The sequence below is a fragment of the Symphalangus syndactylus genome, chromosome 6 (assembly GCF_028878055.3).
Source record: "Symphalangus syndactylus isolate Jambi chromosome 6, NHGRI_mSymSyn1-v2.1_pri, whole genome shotgun sequence".
Taxonomy (NCBI): domain Eukaryota; kingdom Metazoa; phylum Chordata; class Mammalia; order Primates; family Hylobatidae; genus Symphalangus; species Symphalangus syndactylus.
In genome coordinates, this window is record NC_072428.2 from 121,434,805 (window position 1) to 121,462,407 (window position 27,603).

General features: G+C 53.2%; 1 protein-coding gene across 1 annotated transcript in view; it reads right to left on the reverse strand.

Moving 5' to 3' along the window:
* The window catches only part of PODXL (podocalyxin like), a 55,948-nt gene extending 29,132 nt beyond the window's left edge, over positions 1–26,816 (reverse strand). Inside the window, exon 1 of the mRNA XM_055284052.1 lies at positions 26,441–26,816. Coding sequence (XP_055140027.1) covers positions 26,441–26,510 — 70 coding nt within the window. The 5' untranslated portion in view covers positions 26,511–26,816. The remainder of the gene's footprint in view (positions 1–26,440) is intronic.
* Positions 26,817–27,603: the final 787 nt, after the last annotated feature.

Here is a 27,603-nt window from a genome sequence, read left to right on the forward strand (position 1 = left end):
GGCGGGACAATCGCTTGAGCCCAGGAGTTTGAGACCAGCCTGGGCAACATAGCAAGACCTCATCTCTACAAAATAATCAAAACATTAGGTGATGGTGGGGGAGCACCTGTAGTCCCAGCTACTCAGGATGAGGTAGGAGATCACTTGAGCCTAGGAGTTTGAGGCTGCAGTGAGCTATGATCACACCACTGCACTCCAGCCTGGGCAATGGGGAGAGATCATGTCTCAAAAAAAAAAAAAAAAAACAAAACAAAACGCTGGGCACGGTGGCTCCCACCTATAATCCCAGCACTTTGGGAGGCCAAGGCGGGCGGATCACCTGAAGTCGGGAGTTTGAGACCAACCTGACCAACATGGAGAAACCCCATCTCTACTAATAATACAAAATTAGCCGGGCGTGGTGGTGCATGCCTCTAATCCCAGCTACTCGGGAGGCTGAGACAGGAGAATTGCTTGAACCTAGGAGGCGGAGATTGCAGTGAGCTGAGATCGCGCCATTGCACTCCAGTCTGGGCAACAAGAGCAAAACTCCATCTCAAAAAAAAAAAAAAAAAAAATTAAGTCAGTCCCCTTAATTCCCTGCCCCAGTGGTCTGGTCATCCCCCTGCCCTGCTCTTGCTTAGCTGGGCACTCATCTCCTTCCACCAAAAGGCCCTTTTGGATCCCTCCAACCTAGTGTGGGTCCTGTCCTTGGAGGCTGTTGGCTCTGGTCTTCTGCTCTGGAATCTTATTAATGCTATATCCACCTGCTTATAAACAATTGCCCTCTGTGGCTTTAAGAAAACCAGTATCTCCCCCTTTCTACCCTGCAAGGTGCCAACCAGATGTTGATGCCTCCAGGAGGAACCTGACCTAGGATAAGAGCAAGGGGCTTGTCTGCAGAGGACAGCATGGGAAGGCCATCGAGGAACTGACTCACCTCACTCTCGCCAACCAGTGACGGCTCTCTCCCCCATCTGCATGTGAACCTTGGCCCATCTCTGCGCCTCAAGTCTTAGATTAGTTTACCTATGACTGCCATAACAAATGACCACAAAGGCTTAAAACAACAGAAATGTAACCTCTCACCATTCTGGAAGCCAGAAGTCTAAAATCAAGGTGTGTGCTTCTGACACTCCCTGGCTGAAGCAGTATCCCTCCAACCTCTGCCCTCATGGTCACATGGCCACGTTCTCTGTGTGCCTCTTATGAGGACATTTGTCATTGGATTTAGGGCCCACCCACTTAAATCCAGCATGCTCTCATCTTGAGGTCCTTAGTTATTATCTGTAAAGACCCTTTGTCCACATAAGATAATAATCACACGTTCCAGCCAGGCACGGTGGCTCACGCCTGTAATCCCAGCACTTTGGGAGGCCAAGATGGGAGGATCACCTGAGGTTGGGAGTTTGAGACCATCCTGACCAACATGGAGAAACCCCATCTCTACTAAAAATACAAAATTAGCTGGGCATGGTGGTGCATGCCTGTAATCCCAGCTGCTCGGGAGGCTGAGGCAGGAGAATAGCTTGAACCCAGGTTGCAGTCAGCCGGAGATCGTGCCATTGCACTCCAGCCTGGGCAACAAGGGCGAAACTCCATCTCAAAATCATCATCATCATCATCATCATCATCATCATCATCATCATCATCACACGTGGCCGGGCACGGTGGCTCAAGCCTGTAATCCCAGCACTTTGGGAGGCCGAGGAGGGCGGATCACGAGGTCAGGACATCGAGACCATCCTGGCTAACACGGTGAAACCCCGTCTCTACTAAAAAAAAATACAAAAAATTAGCCGGGCGTGGTGGCGGGCGCCTGTAGTCCCAGCTACTCGGGAGGCCGAGGCAGGGGAATGGCGTGAACCCGGGAGGCGGAGCTTGCAGTGAGCCGAGATCGCGCCACTGCACTCCAGCCTGGGCGACAAAGCGAGACTCCGTCTCAAAAAAAAATAATAAAATAAAAATAAATAATAATAATAATAATCACACATTCCAGAGATTTTTACTTGTATATCTTTTTTTTTGAGGCGGGGGACATTTTTGGTCAGCCATAGGTCCCCATCTGGAAAATAGAGGGTAGTGACTCCTGGGGTTGCTCTCTTTCCCTCTAAATGGTCCCCTGCTTGGGCTAAGGGCCTCAAAAGTGGGGTGGCTTGACTTCCCTGGGTATAAGGGGTATGATAGACTTGACTGTCTGGGCCCCACATCCAATGCATATGTGGAAGCCCTAACCCCCAGCGTGAAGGTCTTAGGAGGTAGTGCCTTGGGATATACTTAGGTTTAGATGAGGTCCTGAGGATGGAGCCTCCATGATGGATTAGGGTCCTTTTTTTTTTTTGAGACGGAGTCTCACTCTGTCTCCCAGGCTGGAGTGCAGTGGCGCGATCTCGGCTCACTGCAAGCTCTGCCTCCCGGGTTCACTCCATTCTCCTGCCTCAGCCTCCGCAGTAGCTGGGACTACAGGTGCCCGCTACCGCGCCCGGCTTTTTTTGTATTTTTAGTAGAGACAGGGTTTCACCGTGGTCTCGATCTCCTGACCTCGTGATCCACCCGCCTCGGCCTCCCAAAGTGCTGGGATTACAGGCGTGAGCCACCGCGCCTGGCCTAGGGTCCTTTTAAGAAGAGGAAGAGACAGCAGAACTTCTCTCTGCCGGGTGAGGTCACAGCATGAAGGCCCTGTCTGCAAGCCAGGAAACGCCCTCACCAGAACTTGACCATGCCGGAACCCTGATCTGCGACTTTCAGCCCCCAGAACTGTGAGAAATACATGTCTGTTGCCTAAGCCACCCAGCCGACAGTATTCTGTTATACTGTAACAAAAGTCAGAGCTAAGACAAGGGGTTCAGGATGGAGATTAATAATGAGAACAGAGACAGCAGGAAGGGCTGCTCCAACTGTCTGGGGCAGGGCCGGGTCCCCAACCTGCGCCCCTTACCCCCACACAGGCTGAGTGTCAGGTACACAAGTGCAGCCACAGACTCTGGTCATGCTCCACCCTCCCCGTCCCTTCCCTGGGACCCTGGCAGTTCTGTTGGCTCTGTAGTCCCCGGGACCCTGGCAGCTGTGAGACTTGGGGCCTCTGGGTAGCAGGACGGCACCTCAGGGGTGGGGTCATCAGGCCTGCCTCTCAGCATCACCTCTCCCAGAGGGGCCCAGAGCTGCCCCCTTAGGGGAGATAATTCCGGGCATTCTTCAAATCTGGAATTGTTCTGCCCTTATCAGCTTGTTTCAGCTGGCCTGCCCGGCACCCGCTGCTCCCCGTAGGGTGGGGCCCGTCTGCCTGCTTCCCTGGGCAGGAGAGGGCTGCCACCGTCTAGCATGGAGATGTCCCAGCGATGGGGAAGGGCAGCCTTCACTTGGGTGCATTTCTCCCTGCAGGGAGGGCGCTGTGGCCAGATCACCTGTAAGAAGCCCTGGTTCACACCACTTCTTCCCAGGGCGGACAAGTCCTCATTCTTTCCTGTCCTCAACACCTGGGAGCAGGGCACAGCACCCAAGGATACTTGGCTCCCATCAGCCCACATCCCTGCCTCAGAGGTGCCCCTCTGTAACTCCCCACTAAAGCAGTACAGGACAGAGGCTAAGAGCATGTACCAGGGAGCCCAACACCCAGCTTCCGGTCCACACACAAGCTGTATAATCAGGCAAGAGTCTTAACACAAATGTCTGAATGCTGTTCCTCAGTTTCCCCATCTGTCAAAAGTGGGGAGCAGGGTGATAAAAGTAACAAACTCTATACCTTTGAGTATTTAGAGCAGTGTGTGCACATAGAAAGTGCCCGATCTATGTCAGCTATAATTATATTCCCGCTGAGCTGTGCAGGAGGGAAGGAAAGGCACTCCACTCTCCCGCCCTGTACCGCACCCCACCTCCCCTTCCCCGTTAGAGCCTCGGCGCCCACCTCCTCCTCCACTTCCTCTTGAGCCACTCACATCTGCACAAGCCTTGCCAAGGTGATAGTGGGTGCAGGTCTGCCCAGACCCATGGAGCTCTTCCTTCCCAGTGAGGCATGGCTGATCTGGGGAGGGGAGAAGATGAGGCACCAGGGCAGCTGTGGTCAAGAGAAGACCCAGATGAGGGGCTGAGCCTGAACCTTCCTGGGGAAGGAAAGGAAATCCAGGCCTGGGGGACCCCAGCTCCAAGAAGTGTTTCCTCACCAGCTCAGAGATGGAGGGAGGGGCTTTCCGGCTGTCAGCCTCAAGTTCTACCCTGACAATGACCCCACACCCCATCCTGGCGGGTCAAGGCCGCCATCTGTGAGAGCTCTATGTGAGGTCAGCTGGGCTCCAGGACCAGTGCCTGCTGTCAGGGCTACAGGGGTGGCCAGCAGGGGTGGGCAGCAGGGGTGGGATGGGGGTCAGGAGGGGGCTAGAGCTCAGACTTCACTGGCTGTGCCCTTCTGCCTCTTGGGCCTGGCTTTCCTCCTCAGGGAAATGAAGCTCAATCACTTCTGCCTCCTTCCCTTGTCCATCACGATGGGTGTGGACCAAGATGGAAGAGTCTGGTAAGTGTGACTCTGGAGGAAGAAGGCAGGGAACTCAAATGTATTAAAAGATATTTTAATACATGTGGCCGGGTGTGGTGGCTCACACCTGGAATCCCAGCACTTTGGGAAGCTGAGGTGGGCAGATCGCTTGAGCTCAGGAGTTCAAGACCAGCCTGGGAAACATGGTGAAACCCTGTCTCTACCAAAAATACACACACAAAAATTAGCTGGGTGTGGTGTAGCCTGTAGTCCTAGCTACTCAGGAGGCTGAGGTGGGAGGATGGCTTGAGCCTGGGAGGCAGAGGTTGCAGTGAGCCAAGATTGGGCCACTGCACTCCAGCCGGGGTGACAAAGCAAGACCCTATATCAAAAAAGAAAAAAGAAAAGAAAAAGAAACATATTGACCATCAACGGAGGGCCAGGGTATCTCCTTAATTCTCAAAAGGACATGAGATATGTGTTATTATCTCCATTTTGAAAGTGAAGGCAGTCTGGAGGGGAGGGAAGGGGAGTTAGCATCTGATGGGTGCAGAGCTTCAGTGTCGGAGGATGAACATCTTCTGCAGGTGGATGATGGTAGCAGGTGCATAACAATGTAAAGGTACTTAATGCCACTGAACTGCACCCCTAAAAATGGTTATTACAGGAAGTTGTATGGTAAGTCAACTGGACCACATACACACAAAAGTGAAGAAAGCATTCAACACCACAGCAAGTAAACAGGTCAGTTTGGGACGCCAGTCTGTCTGGGGGCAGCTTTCTCTCCATGGCCCTGTGTGCAGGAAAGAACACCCTCTTGTGTGTGGAATCACTCTGTGACACAGTAGTGTACAACAGGGGTCACACACTTTTTCCATAAAAGGCCAAAGTAAGTATCTTAGGCCTTGTAGGGGGCCATACAGTCTCTGCTGCAACTACTCAACTTTGCCGTCAAGGGTGTGAAGACAGCCGCAGACAACCTGTACAGAAATGGGTTTGACTGTGTTCCAAGAAAACTTTACTGACAAATACAGCTGGCCAAGCAGTCATATGCTGACCACTGATGTCTAAGATTCCCCTGGGGCTAGGCCTATTTTTGTTTCTTTGTTTTTTTGAGATGGTCTCGCTCTGTTGCCCAGGATGGAATACAGTGGCACAATCACAGCTCACTGCAGCCTTGACCTCCCAGGCTCAAGCGATCCTCCCACCTCAGCCTCTACAATTGCTTACCACCATGCCCAACTAATTAATTTTTTGTAGAAACAGAGTCTCACTATGTTATCCAGGCTGGTCTCAAACTCTTGAGCCCAAGTGATCCTCCCTCCTCTGCTTCCCAAAGTGCTGGGATTACAGGCATGAGCCACTGTGCTTGGCCAAAGAGGACTATGTTTTTAACCCAGCTGTGGATCCTATTGTGACTTTCCTAAAGAGCCTGACAAGTGTCATTTGTACTAGCCTGTTAGAAACCAAGCCACATCATGGCAAACTGGGAAAAAATATTTGCAACTCATATGGCAAAGGAAAATACGTAAGTGGTTAGCTAGCTGCTCAAAACCATTTAAAAAGTAAGATAGATTTTAAAATCTGAAAGTTCCACAATCCAATAATAGATGCCAGGGGAGATGTATGGCATGAGGGTCCTTGGAAAGCTGCCCTCCCCTCTGGATGGCTGGTGCTGTCTACTGGTATTGCCACTGCCTCAGTGGGCAGATGCTGAGGCTTCTGTGGGAGGGACCACGACTGTTTCCCTGGTGTCCCTGGCACCTGCACAGAACCCAGTCCCAATGAACACCTGATAAGTGTGCTCCAGGATGGTGCTTACACCCTAGGGCCAGCAGCAGCTGGTGTCAGGGCTGGGGTAGAGGTCAGCCAGCAAAAAAGGCCAGTCCAACACAGCAGGTTACGGCGCCTAATCTGGCCTTCCCTGCCACTTCTCCTGGAAAGGCCCTGTTTCAGCTCACTGCAACCTCTGCCTCCCACTCCCAGGTTCAAGCAGTTCTCCTGCCCCAGCCTCCTGCATAGCTGAGACTACAGGCACGTGCTACCACACCCGGCTGATTTTTGTATTTTTAGTAGAGACAGGGTTTCACCATATTGGCCAGGCAGGTCTTGAACTCCTGACCTCAAGTGATCCACCCGCCTCTCCCTGTTGGTTCCTGTCTGCAGCGCCCCCTCCCTGGGAGGCTCACCTGAACTGCCCGTCTGGAGCCTGGTGTTTTCATCCTTCAGTGCCGCTGCCCCAGGCTCACAGTAGGTTCTACTGTGCTCAGTCAGGAGGTTCTCAGAACAGCCCCTTTCCCTATCATTTTTTAAAATGTTTCACTGAAGAATTACAGGCATTTAAAAAATGGCACGTGGCCAGGTGCAGTGGCTCACACCTGTAATCCCAGCACTTTGGGAGGCTGAGCCAGTCAGATCACTTGAGATCAGGAGTTCAAGACCAGCCCAGCCAACATGGTGAAACCCCATCTCTACTAAAAATACAAAAATGAGCTGGGTGTGGTGGCACACACGTGTAGTCCCAGCTCCTCAGGAGGCTGAGGCAGGAAGATCACCTGAGCCCAGGGAGGTGGAGGCTGCAGTGAGCCATAATTGCGCCACTGCACTCCATCCCGGATGACAGTGAGACCCTGTATATATGTATGCATGCATAAATTAGTTAACTAATTAATTGATTGCCAGGCCTGGTGGTGTGCACCTGTAGTCCCAGATACTTGCAGGGCTGAGGAGGGAGAATCACTTGAGCCTGGGAGGTCGAGGCTGCAGTGAACTGTCATTGCAACACAGCACTTCATCCTGGGTGACAGTGAGAACCTGTTTAAAAAGAAAAAAAAGCCCGGCACGGTGGCTCACGCCTGTAATCCCAGCACTTTGGGAGGCCTAGGCGGGTGGATTACTTGAGGTCAGGAGTTCAAGACCTGCCTGGCCAATATGGTGAAACCCTGTCTCTACTAAAAATACAAAAATCAGCCGAGTGTGGTAGCATGTGCCTGTAGTCTCAGCTATGCAGGAGGCTGGGGCAGGAGAACTGCTTGAACCTGGGAGTGGGAGGCAGAGGTTGCAGTGAGCTGAAATTGCACCATTGCATTCCAGCCTGGGCATGGAAGCAAGACTCCACTCCACCCCACCCCCACCAAAAAAAGTGCATATCACAAGTGTACAGCTTGATGAATTGTCCTCAAGGGAATACGCATATTTAACCAGCACCAGATGGTGAAACTGGACAGCTCGTCTCAGAAGCCCTGCCTGTGTTCCTCTCCATCCCCGAGGGTAACCACTGTTATTCTGACTGAGAAGATTTGGGGTTGTGTCTGTTGTGGGATTTCATATCAATGGCATCACGCCGTCATGACTCTTGGGTCTGGCTTCCCTCACTCAGCTTTGGTTTGTGTAACTCATCCTTCTCGTGGTGTGCGGTTGCAGACTGTTCACCCCCATTACAGTGGAGGGCTCTATTGTGTGCACATGCCACTATGTATTTTATTTGTCCATTCTGCTGCTGATGGGCATTTGGGTGGCTTCCAGATTAGGGCCATTGTGAGTAGAGTTTCCATGACCATCGCAGTCCCTGTCTTTGGGAACTTATGTATGCACTTCAAACACGTCTGTGTCAAGGCTACACAGGGCCCACTGTGGCCCTGCAGAGTACAGGAGCCAGATGAACCAGGAGACCAGCTCCTGGCCCCTCCCCTGTGCTCTTAGTTGGCAGGATGACCGCCCCCCACCCCCCGGCCAGGCAGACCCTCAGGCTGTTTCTGTGTGGGCTGCCCCACTCAGTTGTGTGTTCCAGACCCATTCTCTGACTGCGCTTCCCATCCCCGAGGCCTGGCAGGGAAGGAGTGGCAGGGGCAGAACACTCTGCGGGAAGCCAGCCTCATCCTCCATCCCACCCTGGCACAGCAGCTAGCAGGGCTCGGTTTCCATATAATGCAGAGGGCACAGGGTTCGATGGCCTCTGCAGTCCCACCTGGGAAAATCAGGCCCGGAGTTGGTGACACTGCATCTTCCAGGTGGAGGTCAGAGGGCTGAACCCCACCCCTAACCCCTAACAGGACCTCAGCAGGAAGCTTCTAAATACATTCTTTGGATTACTCATGACTGTAATTCTGTGGCTGAAGGCAGAGAGGTAACAGGAGAGCCTGGAATTCAATCGACGGTGCCACCCAAGATTCCTGCCTTGCCACTCCCTGGGGCTCAGCCCACCCCTGCCCGCTCTGGTTCCTCTCCCTCTCCTGCTCCCACTCCCCATCCTGCTACCCACTCCCGCTCCCCCTGTTGTTGCTGTTCATAACAAGAGAGGCGTCCCCATGCCGAGCCGCTGGAGCTTTGTATAAGCCCCTGGAGCTTTGTGTGTGGTGTCAGGCTTTGTCTAGGGACCACCAGCCTGCCCAGAGAAGGGGCTGCGTTCTTCCTGAGCTGGAAAGAGCAGACTAACCTCCTTAAAACAATACCCTCTCCAGGGCCTCCTAATCCCTTCCCCTGCTGCAGACCATGTGAATCCTGATCTGTCTTCCTGGGCCTTGTGCCCAGGGACAGCCAACACACTGGCCAGCAGGCAGGCGAGGGCGGGGACAGGGCTGATGCCTGGATGCCTTCGCTAACCTCGCCTGCCCAAGATGGGCTCCCAAACAAGTCACCACCACAGGACAGCACCCGGGGGAGGTGGCAGAGTGGCCCCTTGCCCTGTCTTTAAGGTCAGTTTAAATGACCACATCCAAGATGTGATGCAGCCTCTACAGAAAAGGTGAGCTCTGCAAATGGAGACCTGGACGTCTGTGTGAGCCGGGGACCTCTTTGGACCTTGGTTTCCTCATCTGTCGAGGGAGAGATATCTTTCTTGGAACAAAATGAACATATTTTTTAGAATGTATAAGCTCTTTTTTTTGAGACAGGGTCTTGCTCTGTCACCCAGGCTGGAGTGCGGTATTGTGATCTCGGCTTACTGCAACCTCCGCCTCCTGGGTTCAAGTGATTTTCCAGTCTCAGTCTCCTGGGTAGCTGGGATTACAGGCATGCACCACCACGCTCAGCTGATTTTTGTGTTTTTAGTAGACATGGGGTTTCGCCATGTTGGCCAGGCTGCTCTTGAACTCCTGACCTCAAGCCATTCACCCGCCTCAGCCTCCCAAAGTGCTGGGATTACAGGCGTGAGCCACCACGCCCAGTCCCCGAAATGTAAAAACTTTGAGGAAAATGTTTAAATATTCCAAATCTACAGTATCCTTACTGAGGGCGGGGCTGGAAGAAGGGGCAGCCAGGCTCAGCCAGCCTTGCCGACCCCCTGCTGTGAGCAGGAGACGGGAACGTCTGTGCCCAGTCTGGGTGCTGCATGTGTCCTGGTACACTTGGGGCAGCTCTGAGACCACGGGGTAGAGGGGTGGACATGCCGCCTCACTCACATGCTGGAACTTTCTGTAAATCCACCTATTAAATGACACCTCCTAAGAGCAGTTTATCATCATGACTCTAAACTTAATACTGGGCAAATACTGAGGTCTTAGCATATTGGCGGGACTCTGCGCCACATTCTTCCTGTATATGATCTCATTTGTGTCTCCAGCACCCTCTGAGGACACACCTTTAGTACCTTTTAATTTTTAATCTTTTTAGAGACAGAGTCTTGCTCTGTCACCCAGACTGGAGTGTGGTGGCATGATCACGGCTCACTGCAGCTTCAACCTCCTCCTGGGCTCAGATGATCCCCCGACCTCAGCCTGCCACGTAGCTGGGACCACAGGTGCGCACCACCACACCCAACTATGTTTTTGATTATTTTGTAGAGATAGGGTCTCACTATGTTGCCCAAACTAGTCTTGAACTCCTGAGCTCAAGTGATCCTCCTGCCTCAGACTCCCACAGTGTTGAGATTACAGGAGTGAGCCACAGTGTCTGGCCTATCATGTACCTCGTTCAGAAACGGAGAGACGGACTAGCCCAGGGAAGGCCCCACCCCAGGTCAGAGAGCCGGATTCTAACCCAGCTGTCTCGGGAATGAGTGTTCTACCCCGCCCCTGCCCCCCAATACCCATCACACTGGGTCTGCACCAACCCGCACCCTTCTCAACTGGCCCTGTCCCTGCTCCCAGGAGCACCTGCAACCTGTCCCCAGGCACACACACACTTCCAGAGCCAAAGCACATGGACATTTGGCACGCAACTCTTCCCCTAGCAGTAAGTTCAAAAACAACCTTGGTAAATATTTTTCTGAGGGAGCACGTTGTCTTTCCCACGCCACCTCCGGCCTCCTGCAGCCGTGAAAATAACCAGATGTGTATGAGTTTCTCAGTGGCCCCTGGAAACCTCCACCAGGGCCCAGTCTCCACTCTTGGCCTAAAACAAACAAGGGCCCCGAGCCAGAGGGAAGTCCCGCATGCATGGCTGTGGGATAGTCACCTCTGAAACGGAGAGTGCCTCTGGGAAGAGAGGGAGAAAGTTCTGTGAAATGGAGCCTGTGAATTTCCCAGGGAATGATCTGCTTCCGTCTGGTGGACAATGAAGGTTAAGGCAGCAAGTTCAGCTCTCCAAATTTCTATCCTCTTTGTGTTCTGTCCTGGCGAGAATTCTCCCCTTCCAGGAATAACATCTGTGTCCTTCTTGCTGCAGAGTAATTCACAGCACGGCACGTTCCCCAGGCAAAATCCCAGACTAAATCCCTGCGTGCTGGGGGTGGAGCAGGAGCAGGAGGTAAGGCTCTCCAATGGTCACCCGCTTACTCTGCAAAGCAGGGCAAATAAAGCTAAAACTATCACCTAACTCTCTCCTTGGCCCAGGAGGTGGAAGAAAAAGCATGATTACCTCCCACAGAGCACACAATCTGAATTTCTTTGGTGGTTGATGACACTGGAGCCTGTATCTTTTGGACAGTGGGGAGTGGAGTGGAGGTGGGGTTGGGGGTGACTTGGGGGTGGGTGGGTGTTGCTTAAAAAGAACAAACAGGCCGGGTGCAGTGGCTCACACCTGTAATCCTAGCACTTTGGGAGGCTGAGGCGGGTGGATCACGAGGTCAGGAGTTCAAGACCAGCCTGGTCAACATGGTGAAACCCCATCTCTACTAAAAATACAAAAATTAGCTGGGCTTGGTGGTGGGTGCCTGTAATCCCAGCTCCTCGGGAGGCTGAGGCAGAGAATTGCTTGAACCTGGGAGGCAGAGGTTGCAGTGAGCCGAGATTGTGCCACTGAGCTCCAGCCTGGGCAACAGAGCGAGACTCCGTCTCAAAAAAAAAGGACAAACAAACCAAGTAAGTGGATATCATTAAACAATTGAGGACTGGCTCCCTTGTCCTCTGCCAGGGCCTGCAGGGAAAGTTAAAGGCCATGTTCCTTTTAAACAAAGCCAAGTCATCATGGCCCTCCCATTAGAGTTCGTCAAGGAAGCCTGGTTTCCTACGGGCACCGCCTAGGGAAGTGAATCAAGAATCTCAGGGCCAGCCCCAGTTGGAGCCAGGTGTCTAAACAGCTGAACATTCATCCCCTAAAAGTAGTTTCATGACATCAGAGAGGGGACAGAGGCATGACTGAGTATATGCCTCAATGACATACACACACATGCGCACAGCTGTGAACTCACAGCTCTTCTTTTCCCAAGAAACTGGGAGCAAAATATTTCCCTCTGAAGTTTTGCAGGTCAGGAAAGGGGTCAGGTTTGCTTAGATCACACAAGATTGATTCTTAAGTCAGACTTGGGGCTCCAAAAGGGGTGGAGGAAAGGAAGGCACTGTCTCTTGCCCCCTGGCCCTCACAGGCTCCATGCCCCATTTTCTCTCTGCCCTCTCTCTCTGCCCAGTCTAGCTACCCTGCAAGGTGGGTGCAGAGGCCCAGATGTCTAGGTCAAGTTTATTTGGCCATTCCCATGCCCAGAACAAGAAAAGGTGAATTCAAAGTGGAAGGGAAGCTGGCTGCGGTGACTCACGCCTGTAATCCCAGCACTTTGGGAGGCTGAGGCAGGAGGATCACTTGAGCCCAGGAGTTCAAGACCAGCCCGGGCAATATAATGACACCTCACCTCTACAAATAATTTTTAAAATTAGCAAGGCACGGTGGTGCATGCCTGTGGTCCCAGCTACACAGGAAGCTGAGGCAGGAGAATCGCTTCAGCCTAGGAGGTCAAGGCTGCAGTGTGTTTGTGCCACTGTACTCCAGCCTGGGTGACAGAGGGAGACCCTGTCTCAACGATGATGACAACAATAACAACAACAAATAAAGTGGAAAGGGGGTACCTGGATCCTCAAGACGTGACTTTAGGTAAACTAATCACCAGCATCCTCTGCCTTGGATTTCCCATCTGGAAAGCGGGTACAGCACCAGTTAGAGCCTCCCTCCCTCTAGAGCATGGCAGTAGTGCAGCTCCTAGGGAGAGGCAGAGCCAGGATCACAGGATCCAGAGATCCTGGTCCCAGGAGCTGTCACCTTTCTTGTTTTTCCTTACAGCCTGGTCTTTGCTGGCACAAGGTCTAGAGATGCACAGCACGAGGAGCTGATGCCACCCCTTGGGCTAGACGCAGGGGCCAGGGCTAGGGCCAGGCTGGGGCTGAGTCCACGGTGCTCTGTGACCAGAGGCTGGGATGTTCTCTGCTTTTCTTTTTTTTTTTTGTCATCAGTTCAACCAAATTTATGTTTTTAAGCCACCGTTTTCTACTTTTTAAACTTATTATTTTCATATTTATTTAAAGATAGGGTCTTGTTGTGTCATCCAGGCTGGAGTACAGTGGCACAAACATAGCTCACTACAGCCTCTCAAACTTCTAGGCTTAGCAAGTAGTACCCACCTCAGCCTCCCAGGTAGCTGGAATTACAGGTGCATACCACCATGCTTGACTAATTTTTAAACTGTATGTAGAGATAGGGCCTCACTATGTTGCCCAGGCTGGTCTTGAACTCCTGGCTTCAAATGATCCCCCTGCCTCGGCCTCCCAAAGTGCTGGGATTATAGGTGTGAACCACCGTGCCAGGCCATCCCTTGTCCCTTGCTCTTTAAAAGCCATGCAGGCATCACATTCCTCTGCATCCCAGGGTCATAATATTACAGCCAGAGGAAGCCTAGATGTCATGTGATCTTAGCCCAACAAGTAGAGATGAGCAAGCAGTCGGAGGACCAGGCACTACCACGCCTTCTTTGGCATCTAGAACCATGTAGTCCCACTCCCAGGGCAGCTCTCCAATCCTGTGGGGTCTGAGTGCCCACACACACCTGGCTCCAGGTGCTGCACCCCTCTTGGTCGTTGGACAGGGGAAGGGGAGGCATCTGACCTGCAGTGAGATAAGAAAAGGCCAAGGCCAGCAAAACACCAAGAGCCCCCAGGACGCTACAGGACATGTGTCCATGCCCCCTTCACATTACCCAGGAATCCATGGTGTCACCGCCTGTCCCCAGAAGCCAAATGCATGAGAACAGCCCCCTCTAGTCATTCCCAATGGCTCAGAACATCCACACTGTCCAGCTAGGTTCCCTCTGCATATGCAGCCACACACACCCATCAGTCCCATGATGCCAGCAGTCCTGGGGCCGAAATCACCCAGCTTTAGACCATGGTAAATACTAAAAAGGAAGGCCCCTGAGAGCCACTGGGCCAGCTCCTCATTCACAGATGAGGAAACTGAGGCCTGCAGGGAGGACACTGGGTTGTGAGTGTCTGGACAGAGGATCTGTTTCTTTTGCAAACCCACTCCTCAGCTCAACACCCAACTCAGATGGACCCTGCTGGTTTTCTTCACTGTGCCTGCCACCAGCCCTGTGTACACCTGGCGGACCCACACAAACACCCAGCGCTTAGCCAACAAGAGGCCCCAGGGCCAGTTATAGCTGGCACATGGACACGATTGCCCTAGAGTGCCTGTGGCATTCAGATGTGATTCTGTGTCAACAGGACCAGACTTCCAGATTCGTCCAGGGCTGTAAAGCCAGAGAATTTCCCTGCCCAAGTGTAATCCCCATAGGATGCCGTGAGTGAACGAAAGGCCAGGACGGGCTCCCACCCTGCCCTTCCCCAGAAGCTGATCCACAGCACGAGCTCTCTAGAACCCCGGCCATGGAGAAGCAAAACCCAGGATGACCTCAGGACGAGAAGCAACGTTTTGGGCGGTGCTCTCAGGGCCTCCAGATCGGGGAGGCATAGGCAGGAGTTAGGACAGTACAGGCCTGGGGAGGGAGCAGCAGGGCCCCCATACGCCCTGTACCACACTTGGCAGTGCCCCCAGGGCAGGATGCAAGACTGCATCTGGCTGAACAATGGGCACCTCTCCTCATTGTCCCACCTGCGAGTAGTGCCTTAGGTGCTAGCTGCAGCTGGAAAAGCACATGCAAGCTGGTGGCTTAACAAACAAGCACACCACCCCCTCAGCCACCAACTCCCAGGAACAATGACAGCATGAAGGTGGATGAGACCCATGCACTCAGCAGGCCCTGTTCAGCCAGAACTGTCTGTGAGCCACTATGACAGTGCTGGCTACCAGAACATCCTGGAATCCCCTTCTCCAAGCTCCTGGGGCAGGACGACAGGATGACGGGACTCAGGATCTAAAACAGCACCGTGATGCTGTCAGGTTGAAGGACTCAAAGCAGCAGGGGGCAGAGGCACAACAGGAAAGAGCCAGCCACAGGCAACCGGCAAACAATGTCTGCCCCCATCTGGGCAGAAAGATCAAACATCAAAAACACACACTTCCATAATTCTTTTAACAGAGCCTCCCACTTCTGGCTGAGAAGCAACACCACTGCAAACACTCTTGAGGGGCCACCAGTCTTGAATATAACTAGTTCCCAATGGACTCTGGTGCAAGCAGCCTTCAAACTGGCTGCGACCTGCCGTGTCATTTCCTATAAATCCCCTAAGGTCGGAGGGCCCTCTTCATTTCAGCTAGACACATGTGAGTGTGTTGTTTTAGGTAATGCTTTTCCAGCTTGGTCTTTACACAGGACTGTCTGGGTTTTAGTACTCTAAGTCCCACATCCCAGGATAACCTGTTAATACTGGGTAAACTGGGACAGTTGGTCACCACCTTCACATCAGTATTTCCCCCAAAATATCCTGGGGAAACATGAGTGTTTCACAAGATGTTAATCGATGTTCTACTAAAAAGAGGAAGCTGAAAAGGAAATGGTCCCATGGTTAAAGTACGTCTGGGGAATGATGGGTTAAACAAAGGTAATAAGTAATCTTCCTTAGAGGACATTTCAAAGCATGTAAGATCATAATGTATTTTGACCTTCTAAGAAGGGAAATGTATCATTTTATTAAATATTCATTGAGAGCATATCTATTAAAATCTTGAGGACTATGAAATGTTCTTACTGGACACAGTTTGGAACACAGCTTGCTTTATGGAATATAAAAGTAAAATAAAAAACCTCATACGGTGCTAGCCCAGACTTACCATGTGGGTAAACTGAGGCACACAGCAATGCCCCCAAGGCAGATCTGTGAGTACTTCCTACCTTCCCTTCCTATCTTCCTTCCACTTTTCGTCCTTGTGAGGAAATATTCCTTTCTCTGGTTGTTGGATTGTAGCTCCATGCACCTCCCCCACGCCCTCCCTTTCCTGAAAAGGAAAATGGAGAGCTGGCCATAGAAAGATCAACATCGTGCTTCACTGCCTGGCTCAATGGCATCAAGAGGAATTTAGTGCAAGAGATGGGGTAGGCTCAGGGTTGGATGATCTAAGAAAGGAAAGTGAAAGGGAGACTGGGATCCCAGGGCTAGGAGGGAGTGTGCAGTGGGCGTGGCCAGGAGCTGACTACCCAATCACAAGCGCATTTATCCAGGTAGAAAGAGAGCCAAGAGGTGGAAGACTGCATTTAACCATGTGATGGGCTAACAACCACTTAGGGGGCTGCCAGGATCAGGGTGCAGGTGGCTTCAGAAAGCCTGTTTTGGGCCAGGCCCTGTGGCCTATGTCTGTAATTCCAGCACTTTGGAAGGCTGAGGCGGGAGGATCACTTGAGGCCAGGAGTTCAAGACCAGCCTGGCCAACATGGGGAAACCCCATCTCTACTAAAAATCCCAAAATCAGCTGGGCTTGGGGGCAGGTACCTGTAATCCCAACTATGGGGGAGGCTGAGGTGAGCGGATCGCTTGAACTCCGGGGGCGGAGGTTGCAGTGAGTCGAGATCGTGCCACTGCACTCCAGCCTGGGTAGCAGAGTGAGGCCCTGTCTCAAAAAAAAAAAAAAAAAAAAAAAAAAAAGTCTGTTTTGACTCAAAGCCCCAAAGTGAAGGGCAGTGCCCCCTAGGGGTGAGCTGAGGAGTACCAAGCAGGAATAGGAAGGCAGGGGGCGCCATCTCAGCCGCTTCTTAGCTAAGCCCACCCTGGCCAACTTTATCTGAAACTGCGGGTCTGCAAGTAACCCTGCCTCCCCGCACTGAGGCCCCCAGCCTGAGTAATGGGGAAGGGACTTGAAGAAGAAAGCCCTGGCCCTGTGAGGTCGCAGAGGATGCTGCTCTAGCATGGCGCTGGGGGTGGGGTAACAGGGTCTGTTGACTCACACTGGGCTAGGGCTGACGCCAATACAAGAAATAAAATCAACATGCCAGGTACGGGTGGCTTGCGTCTGTAATCCTAGCACTTTGGAAGGCTGATTAGGCTGATCACCTGAGGTTGGGAGTTCAAGACCAGCCTGACCAACAAGGAGAAACCCCGTCTCTACTAAAAATACAAAATTAGGTGGGCGTGGTGGTGCATGCCTGTAATTCCAGCTACTCCAGAGGCTGAGGCAGGAGAATCACTAGAACCCGGGAGGCGGAGGTTGTGGTGACCCAAGGTCGTGCCATTGTACTCCAGCCTGGACAAACAAGAGTGAAATTCCGTCTCAAAAAAAAAAAAAAAATCAGCATGTGTGGATGCTTTCTGCACATCAGAGGCACCACCTACATGATCCCATTTAGCCCTTGCTATGAAGGAGGGCACAATACCTATTTGCCCGCTGGAGAAGCCCAGGTAAAGGAACAAGTCTGAGATCACAAGGCTAGCAAGTGTCGAAGCTGTGGCTAAAATCCAAGCCTCTTAACTGCAGAGTCTAGGGCATCAGCAGAGATTTCCATTTTTCTTCTCTTCACCATCACAGCAAAACTTTTTGTCAAAGGAATTCTTACGTAGAGACCTATCATTACACAACAGTTAAAGGTAAGGCCTTCGTGAAGAGGATGGACGTAAAACTCCCCCCAAATCGGTCTCCTCTTCATTTTCCTCTCCAGGTATGCACCCCAAGCCCTCGGTGGCCCCCAAGGCAGCTCCACAGAATACCTCCCGCAGGTTTCAAAGCCACTGGCCCCGGCTGCTGCTGTCACTGAGGACTCATAGCCAAACCCCTAAGACAGTATTTCCTTGGCCCTGCACTCACCTGCTCTGAGGTGAGAGGGAGAGATGGGGAGCAGAAACACTTCTTCCCTATCCACAGGCCAGTGGGGGAACCCAGGTCTTTCCCCTGCCTACCCTACCCAAGGCCCAGCTTATGGGGGTCCTTGGACACCTCGGATCCCTGTTGCAGCTCTTGGAAGGAGCCAGGTTTCTTTGTGCATTACCAGGAATTGCCCCTCAGGACCAGAAGGCTACAGCCACATAACTGGAGGACTAAGTGGGCTTCCTGAGAGCCGCGTTTCACTTGTGCAGAGGCGAAGCTGATCTGACCGGCAAGGTGAGGACAGAGGGCCACTACAGAGAAGCCCAAGGTTTGCAGGGACAAGTTCTGTAGTAGCATTTGCCAGTCACCTACTCCAAATATCTACTCTCTGTTTCCTCTTTGTAACTGAACCACTGTTTTTTGGTTAGGCACTTGGGTGCCTGAAATAAAAATTACTCTTCCCTAAGTTCTCTTTCCTGCCTTCCTTTCAGCTAGTGTGGCCACATGCTAAGTTCTGTTCAACAAAACGTGACTGGAAGTGTCACGTGTGGTTTCTGGGAGGCGCACTCTAAAGAGGAGCCACATGCTTCTGGTTCCTTCCTTTTTCCTGATGGCTGGAACTCCAGCAGCCATCTTGGACCGTGAGGCCACATGTGAATGATGGCAGAACCACTTTACCAGCCCTCTGAAGTTCTATGATATGAGAGAGATATAACTGATGCCTCTCTTATTTAATCCACTACTTCTTTTTTGTTGCTATGAGCAGCCAAATCAAGTTCTAACAAACAGAAGCCCCAGTCCTCAGCTGAAGGATCCTTTGGGTGGAGACACCACAGAAGACATGGCCCCCTCCTGCTTCCTACCAGGAATCCCTGCTCCTTCCTGCCCATGTTCCTGTTCCCCCAGGACCTAGGCCGGCCCCCACCTGCCACCTCTTTCTTGAATCAGGTAGCCTTGCATTTGGAGAGCACAGGCTGGCAGGCAAGACTTTAAGTTCTAAGCCAGCCCTGACACCCACTCACTTAACTAACTCACTCATTCAACCTACATTTATGGAACAGCTACTTTGTGCTAAGTTCTATTCTAGGTGCTGTGGCTACAGTGCAATGGAAGTCCCTGCCCTCATGGAACTTACAGTCTAACGGGGGAGAGACAGACAAACAAACAAACCAATGAACACACATCAGGTGATGAGTGCTATGGAGAAAATAAAGGCGAGTAGGAGGAAAAGAGTGTGCTGGGGGGAGGGGTTTCTAAGCAGAGCAGCCCCGGTAGGCCTCTTTGAGAAGGTAGCATTCATGGGGAGAGCTGAGTGAGGGAGTGAACCACGTACATATTTGGGAGAAGAGCTGGTTGTATGATCTACTGCAAGTCCTTGTGTCTGTGCCTCAGTTTCTCCTCTCTGGAATGGTCTGTGAGATAAAGGTCATCCAAAGGCAGGCTACCCCAGCTGGAGCGCTCTGTGGTTCCAATCGGTGTGTTGGGAGTAGGTTGGCATGGGAACCTGGCTGGATGGAGACCAAAGGGCCTCAGTCCTCAGGCAGAGCTCCAAGAATTTCAGGTTAAGAAGGAGCTGTGGCTTCAGCCTCACACACAGCCAGTATGTTCAAGAATTACAGAGTGCCCTCCTCACCGGCTTGCTTAACTGCTGTCCCTTCTACCCTGATCAGGGTCAGGTAGCTAGAAGGTAAGAGATCAGACAGCATAGACCCCAGGTCAGTCCACACATCCCTAGGGGCCTGGCTCTGGGAGGCCCCTGCACCCCAATCCAGGGCCAGATAGCAAGCCTCTCTCAGCCGCTCCTTAGAATTCTCTTTCCCCAAGTGGAGGCACATACATAGCCTTCCGGCCATGACAATTGGTAGACGAGGTGCCACCCTGCACCCTGGTCCTGGGAAGTTGAGGTGGCTTATTCCCAAGGGGAATAAGGCTACAAAGGAAGAGAGGGTGGTGGTGATATGTGTCGGGGAAGGGGGTGGGGATGGTTGGAGGTGGCCCAGGGGCCAACCTTAGCTGGGGGACCCCCTTAGCGGAGAGTCTGTGCTTGCTGCTGCTCCAGTGATTCAGGGCAGGGCCAGGACTCAGAGACAATGCAAGAGCTTGGGATGCGGGAGATGTGGGCAAGGGCCACTGATGAATCTGCAGCTGAACGCTGCATTTTGGGCAGCCAATTATCCCGCAAACATTTCTTAACCACCTATTTGGCTAGAGGCTGTGGATATGACAGGGGGTCCTCAGCCAGTGGGCCAGTGGCAAACACAGACATATTTAGGCACAATGCATGGTGGCCAGTGCTATGGCACAGTATTCCAGGCACCCTTAGGAGTCTAACTCTTAAATAGCAAAGTGGCCCCAAGCCTCAATTTACCCTTACGGTAGAGGGGTAGGGAAAGAAATGTGGGCAAAGTATAGGTTTGTCACCATCCTAAAATCCTTTTTAAAGAGGCTCATGCCTGTAATCCTAGCACTGGGAGGCTGAGGTAGGCAGATCACTCAAGGTTAGGTGTTCAAGACCAGCCTGGCCAACATGGTGAGACCCCATTTCTACAGAAATTAGCTGGGTGTGGTGGTGCATGCCTGTAGTCCCAGCTACTCAGGAGGCTGAGGCAGGAGGATGTCGTGAATCTGCGAGGCAGAGGTTGCAGCAAGCCAAAATCACGCCAGTGCACTCCATCCTGGGCAACAGAGCAAGACTCCATCTCCAAAAAAAAAAAAAAAAAGTAAAATAAAAAAATATATAAAGGGGATTTGGTGAGTTTTTCCAATTCCCAGGAGGGAATCAGCACTGAAAGGGCTGAGTTCTATTCTGGTATCCACAGCTGACACGTATGTGCACATGCACACACATACATGGCACACACACACACATGCACACACACACGCACGCACACACACGTGTGCACACCCATCTCCTGGAAAGCTATTTATTGAGAGTCACTGGGAACTTGGGCAAATGAACCCACCCCCCTGGCCTGCAATCCCCCATTTGAAACAAGCAGGTTGTAGTAGATGATTTCCAGAAGGCTCCCCAGCTCTAGAATTCTGTGTCCTATGATTTTCTGGCTCATTTAGAAGTGGTGTGGAGGCCGGGCGCGGTGGCTCACACCTGTAATCCCAGCACTTTGGGAGGCCGAGGCGGGCGGATCACGAGGTCAGGAGATGGAGACCATCCTGGCAAACACAGTGAAACCCTGTCTCTACTAAAAATACAAAAAAAAAAAAATTAGCCGGGCGAGGTGGCGGGCACCTGTAGTCCCAGCTACTCGGGAGGCTGAGGCAGGAGAATGGCGTGAACCCCGGGGGGCGGAGCCTGCAGTGAGCTGAGATCGCGCCACTGCACTCCAGCCTGGGCGACAGCGAGACTCTGTCTCAAAAAAAAAAAAAAAAAAAAAAAGAAGTGGTGTGGAAAGTACCCTTTGCCAACCGAATTCCACATTGCACAGCCTGCAGGCTGCCTACTCGAAGCAGTCATATGGCAAACGTTACTGCAAATATGAAGAGGCTCCTTTAAGGGATCCTCTGTGTCAATTTTCTTGAAGGCTTTTCTTATACAGAATGCCCCGGTCATTTGGCCTGTGCAGGGTAGGAGTCACCATCCCAGATCTGTTACATCACTTGATTTCTTAACAGCCCCATAGAGCAGACAGGACACATGATAAACAGAGACCCATCCAACTTCGCCCATGTTCCTGGGTCCGGGACAGGACAGGAAACCCCACCAGCTGAGCTCCCTGCCCTGCTTCATGCCCAGTGGGTGCAAATAGGAAATGAGCCCAGAGCTGGGTAAAGAGCTCCTGGCTGAGGTCCAATGAAAGTGTCCAGGCAGGCTCAGGCTGGTGGGTAGGGATGGGCAGGGCAATGCCATTCTCTTTCTCTGATTATGTAGTAGGAATGGTTTCCATTTCAGCTAGAGCAAAGCTTGCATTCAGCAGCCCTGAAGAGGGCCTCTGCCTCAAAGGGTGTGAAGAAGCAGCCCTTCCTGGAATAGGGGTCATCTATGTCCCCTCCTGAGAAGTCCAGTGAACTGGAGACACGGTTCTTCCCACTTCCCTTAAGAGTGAAGGGCTCTGAGCTGGGCGCGGTGGCTGGCGCCTGTAATCCCAGCACTTTGGGAGGCCGAGGCTGGCGGATCACGAGGTCAGGAGATCGAGACCATCCTGGCTAACACGGTGAATCCCCGTCCCTACTAAAAAATACAGAAAATTAGCCGAGCGTGGAGGTGGGCGCCTGTAGTCCTAGCTATTCGGGAGGCTGAGGCAGGAGAATGGCGTGAACCCAGGAGGCGGAGCTTGTAGTGAGCTGAGATCGCGCCACTGCACTCCAGCCTGGGTGACAGAACGAGACTCCATCTCAAAAAAAAAAAAAAAAAAGAAAAGAGTGAAGGGCTCTGAGCTAAGTGCTGAGCTAGCTCCACAGCAGACACCAGCATCACAGGGGTCACCAGCCCCACAGAAGCCTTAACCTTCAGCAGTTGCTCCCACCAGCTCTGGCTGCTGGAGAACAAGCCCACTGGCCAGACATCCCTTCCCAGGATGCAAACTCCCCTTCCAGGGAGCCTAAAGCCAGGGCTGAAGCCGGTTCCCCTCAGTTCTACAGTCCAGAGTATCCCAAGCGACCACTCAGCACTGGGTGCTGGGCTGGGCCTTGGAGGTAGCGATAAATATGTCGCTGGCCCCTTGAGGGCCTCACCGCATGGTGGAGGAGACACACAGATCGTGGAACACACTTTGGTTCTCCCTAGGAAACCAGGGAAGGCATCTCAGAGATGATGCCTGAGGGTGGCTAGGAGTGGCTCTTCCCCTCCCTCCCTGCAAGGGGGGATTTCTAACCACAGGGAGTCCAGTCCCCTTCCCCTCTCAGCTTTCCACAGAGCAGTGGTGTTAAAACCCCAGCCAGCACCCTCCTCTCCCTTCAAACATGGGTTCCTGAGGAAAACCAGATGGGGGACAGCCTCCATGCCTCTCCCTCCACCTTCTCTAGGCCTGGGAGACACCCTGAGGACCCTCCTGGGCAGGCCACGGTCCCCTCCTCAGCCCTTCTCTGGGTGACCACACTCCAAAGCTCTGGCCACACTGACACCAGGTGCTTTTGGGTCTGCCCTTGAATGGCTGGCTCCTAACCCCCCATGTCCAGCTCGATCCTGCCTCAGATCCTGTCCCAAGCTGCACCATGCTGGGAACACCCACATTCCCCCACCCCAGCCCTGGGCACCTTGTTTTTTTCCTTGAATCAGGGTCTCCCTCTGTTGCCCAGGCTGGAGAGCAGCGGCGTGATCTTGGCTCACTGCAACCTCCGTCTCCCAGGTTCAAGCAATTCTCCTACCTCAGTCTCCTGAGTAGCTGGGACTACAGGCGTGTGCCACCACCATGCCCAGCTAATTTTTTTGTCTTTTTAGTACAGACAGTCTTCCTAGGTTGCCCAGGCTGGTCTTGAACTCCTAGGCTCAAGCGATCCTCCCACCTTGGCCTCTCAAAGTTGCTGGGATTCCAGGCGTGAGCAGCCACGCGCTGCCACCGTGGAACTCTCTCCAGTTCTGAGAGCTAATCTCCCCAAAGCCTCAATGACTCCATCTCAAGAACAGCCATCACAGACTCCCTGTCCCTAATCTGCATCTCCCCTACACACTACAATTCATAGAGCCTCAGCCACATTAGGAAACACTGACCCTTTTAATTTTAAAATCCCTATGTGAAAACCCCACCTCCTTCAGGAAGCTTTCTCCAGACCTCCAGACCACCCCTTCCAAATCTTACACTCTTTTACATATGCCTCCCTCTCCCACAGAGTGGCACTGGGGCTTCAGTTTTTATTATCATACATCCACTGATACCCACAAACATTGGCAGAATCCCAACGCCTGGGGTCCCTTAAACCCACCAGGTGCTCAATATATATGCTTATTAATCATCATAACTATTTTTTGAGTGTTGATCCTGAGTTGGGCGTAAAGCCAAGCCCATGATATATATACTCGCTCATCTTCACAGCAACCCACAAGGTAGGGCTGTTATTACTTCATAGATGAAGAAACTGAGGTTCAGGGAGGTCCACTATTTTGTCCATGGTCACGCACATCTCTCTGACCCAAAGTCTGAGTGTTTCCACCCCACCAAGCTGCCTTTCTGTTGCCCAGAATTCATCCATTCAACATCAGATTGAGAGTACTGAATCAGCTTGTCCTTTTGGTAGCTGAGGGAACACGGAACCCCAGATATCTTATCATGGTGGAACCAGAGGTCCCTTTGGTTCTTTTACTCTATCTCACAAATAACGAAACGGAGGCACAGAGATGTGACTTACCATTGTGGTTCTGCCAGATGGTTATCAAACCAAAAAGCACTGAAAGGGGGTCTGATGAATTGTCCGACCCCTAAGGTGAATGCTTTCTTTGCTGGAGGCTGCATAATCCACCCACATATTGGAAGGTTAGCTGGGGGAGAGGGGCAGGGATAGACCTGTCTAGGGATAATTCCTTTGTTGCAGAGACTCGAGCTATAAATCTTTCTTGCTTTGAATCAAATCACAGGATTCCAGCAGGTGGGGGGCAGTGTTTATGCTATTCCTGAGGACAGCAGCCCAGGCGACCACACCTTCAGAAGGACAGGGATGGAGCTGGCCTTACTGAATCCCTAGAGGGTGGTGTAAAATGCACCATAGCTACTGAACAGACCAAGCTTGCCACAACATGCCCCCCACAAGCCTTTTCTGACCTCAATATATGCAAATCATCATCGCCATCATGATCCTCATCCTCTCCCCATCCCCCACTTAGCACTTTGCACTTTTCTAAGTGCTTCCCAACAGTGCTGCAAACTGTAATGCATACAGTGCTTGGATAGGCCAAGTTACTTGCTGGTTAGAACAGGCACTGGGTTATGGTCATTTTTGTTTGCCACATACCAAACTTCTGCCATGTGCCATGCCCCGTGCTAGGCCAGAAGTGGTGCTTCACGGAAGAGCCATGGTTTCTGGCAGTGCCCAGGTGCCAGGAAAAACAGTGCCATCCTTGAAGCCAGCAGTGAGCTGGAGTCAGAGCTTTGCCCACTGGTGACTTAGGGACATTTCCTTTTAGGGCAGAACAGGGAGGGTCTTGTCCCACAGTGCCTCCCACTCCTCAAAGGAAGGGTGGCTCAGCCTCCTTAAGCACAGACGCACTAGGGACTAACTCCTCTTTCCTGACACAGCCCAACGCCCTTCTGGGTGGTTCTAAGAGGCTTCCCAACAAAAGGTTCGTATGAAGGCCCACCCTGAAGTCCAGCTGTCCCCAGAGTAGGGCTAAGGAGCCACGACACTCCCGTGTCATCTCAACCCTGCATGTCGTGCGGCTCTTCAGTGATTGCCACTCTGAAAGCTGTTCTGACTGTTCCTCACACTGCAGCCCCTCTTCCAGGGACACACATTCTTCCCCCGCCGGGACCTTCCCTTTCTAGTCAGGCTGGTGGAGTCTCCCACCGGCCACAGGAGGATGCCCATGCCTGCCTCCTCCCTGAGTGCCAGCCCCTGCCCACTACCAAAGGTTTCCTGCGGTGCAGAGGAGAGACTGTACTGTCCTCCCATCTCCCCTGGTCCCTTAGAGTCCAGTCCCAAACTACCAGCACCTGCTCACAGCAGAGTCCCTACCCTGCCTGTGCTGTCCCTGCAGTCCCTAGGGTGATCGCACCACCTCCGCTCTTCCTGCAGACCCGTGCTCAGGTGGGCAAGAGAGAATGAGAAATGTGCCTCTCCCGTGGGGCTGAGCCGACTCAGGCTGTTCCCTACGGGCTAAGGAATACCTGTTCTGGTTGAGTTTGCAGCCATCGCCTGTCCCCCAAAAGGGAAAGAGTAACATTTCACCTTGAAAAGAAACAGGGAGGGGATGTTTCTGAGGTGCAGGTGTTTCATGAGAGACAGGTACATTTTCTAAGGTGTGTCTAAAATGCAGCCCAATCCTATTCTACGAGAGAGAAGTTCCCATTTGATCAAGAGGATTCGAGGGGGTCTCACCATCGTGGCCACGCACTAAGAAGCGATTGCTTTGGGGACACGGAGGTAGGACCCCCACTCAGCCAGGTGACTCTGGGACTGTGGAAGGTCCGCTTACGACTCTGTACCTGCCCCAGCACGGGCTCAGGGAATTGAGCCTGCACACATTGTTTAGAAAAACCTCTCTGCAAACGGGTAAGCACATCGCCCGCGTGGGCCGTGGCTGGAGGCTTGTCACCTGCTTCAGGGACTTCCTCAGGAGCCTCTCGCCTGCCTCTTTGCCTGGAATTAACGAATACACAGTACAGCTCCTCATTCCCTCCAACACGAAGGAAAGGTGTAATCAGATCCCGAGGGTCCCGCAGAAGCGTGGAGCCTCGCGGTGCCGTCTCCCTTTTCTTTCCCATGCAAACCCACTTAGCACCGGCGCGCCCCTGTCTGCCCGGGCAGAATCCACCGCCCACTCCTCCCGAATGGAGGAGACTAGAGACGAATCTACGCTCGGGCCCTGCACCTGCCGCGTTGTGGAGTTTGGAGGGGGCGTGGATGGTGCAAGGTCAGGGCTCCGTGTGTGGCCCCGGCGGTGATAGGGCTGCTCGGGTCGGACCACGCGACGCGCCGGGCTTCCCTGCAGATCGGCCGGGCAGGGGGCACATGGGCATGGTGGGAGTCCCGGCGGAGCCCGGGCCGGCCACTTACCACTCTCGGAGGACACTGGCGACGGCGACAACAGTAGCAGCAGCGCCGAGAGCGCCACTGCGCAGCGCATCGTGTCCTCGCCTCTGGGCCGGGAGCAGGTGGCTGCGGGGCCGGCGGAGGATCCGCGCGTCCGGGCGGTAGGAGCGTGGGCGCCGCCTGGGGAGGCCTGTGGGTGGCTCCGGCGGCCCGGCTGTGGCCCGGGGCTCCCGAGTCGCGCTGCGGCGACTCTTCCTCCCTGCTGCTGCCGCAGAGCCGGGCTGGGGCGCAGAGCCAGCGGCAGAGGAGCGGCGGCGGCGGCTGCGTCCTGGGCGGCGTCTGCGCGGCTGCGGCCCCACTAGCGGCTGCGGCTACTCCTGGCCCGTCCAGTCCGCGCCGGCCCCCGCCCCCGCCCCCGTCCCTCCCCCTCCCCCTCCCCTTCCCCCTCCCCCAGGAGCCCGCCCGCGGCGGCGGCCGGACCGGGCGGGGCCGGGGCTGGGCGGGCGCGGGGCCGTGAACAATGAGCAGAGGAGGAAACTCCGCCCTGGAGCGCGGCGGGCGGGAGGGCCGGCGGTCTCCGCGCCTTGGGTGACTGTGTGTGCGCGCGGGCCAGGGCGGGGGGCTCCTGCGGGGAGCCGGGCCCCGCCCACAGGTGTCCCGAACAGGTGTCCCCCCGCGTGCTTCTGAGTGGGCCCGGCGTGATCCCCAGCACACCGCCGGAGCCCTCGCACTACGAGCAAATCCGGAGCGGGCGGACCCCCAGCCTTGCATGGTAGCTGATACTATTCGCGGCCTCCCGGGCTGCTGCGCGTTCTGCAGCGACCCGGGAGAAGCTCATCTCCCACCTGCCAAGTGCAATTCACCTCCCTGTGGGCCCCCATCCCGCACGACTTCTGAGCAGGGTCTCTCTGCAGCTAGGTGTGCACAGGTTAAACTGGACGAATTCACTGCTTCACCTCTCCAAGGGTAGGTTCCTTACCTGTGAAATGGAGATGATGGTTAAAAAACAACAGCAATAACAGTTTCAGGGATAAGTGTGTGCCAGGCTTTACATATATTAATTCTTTTACTCTTCATGACAACCATATTTTTAGCCTCATTTTGCAGACAGGGAAATTGACTCAAAAAGAGGTTAAGAAACTTCCTGAGGTCACATAACGGGTAAGTGGCAAACCTGCCTCTGAGAG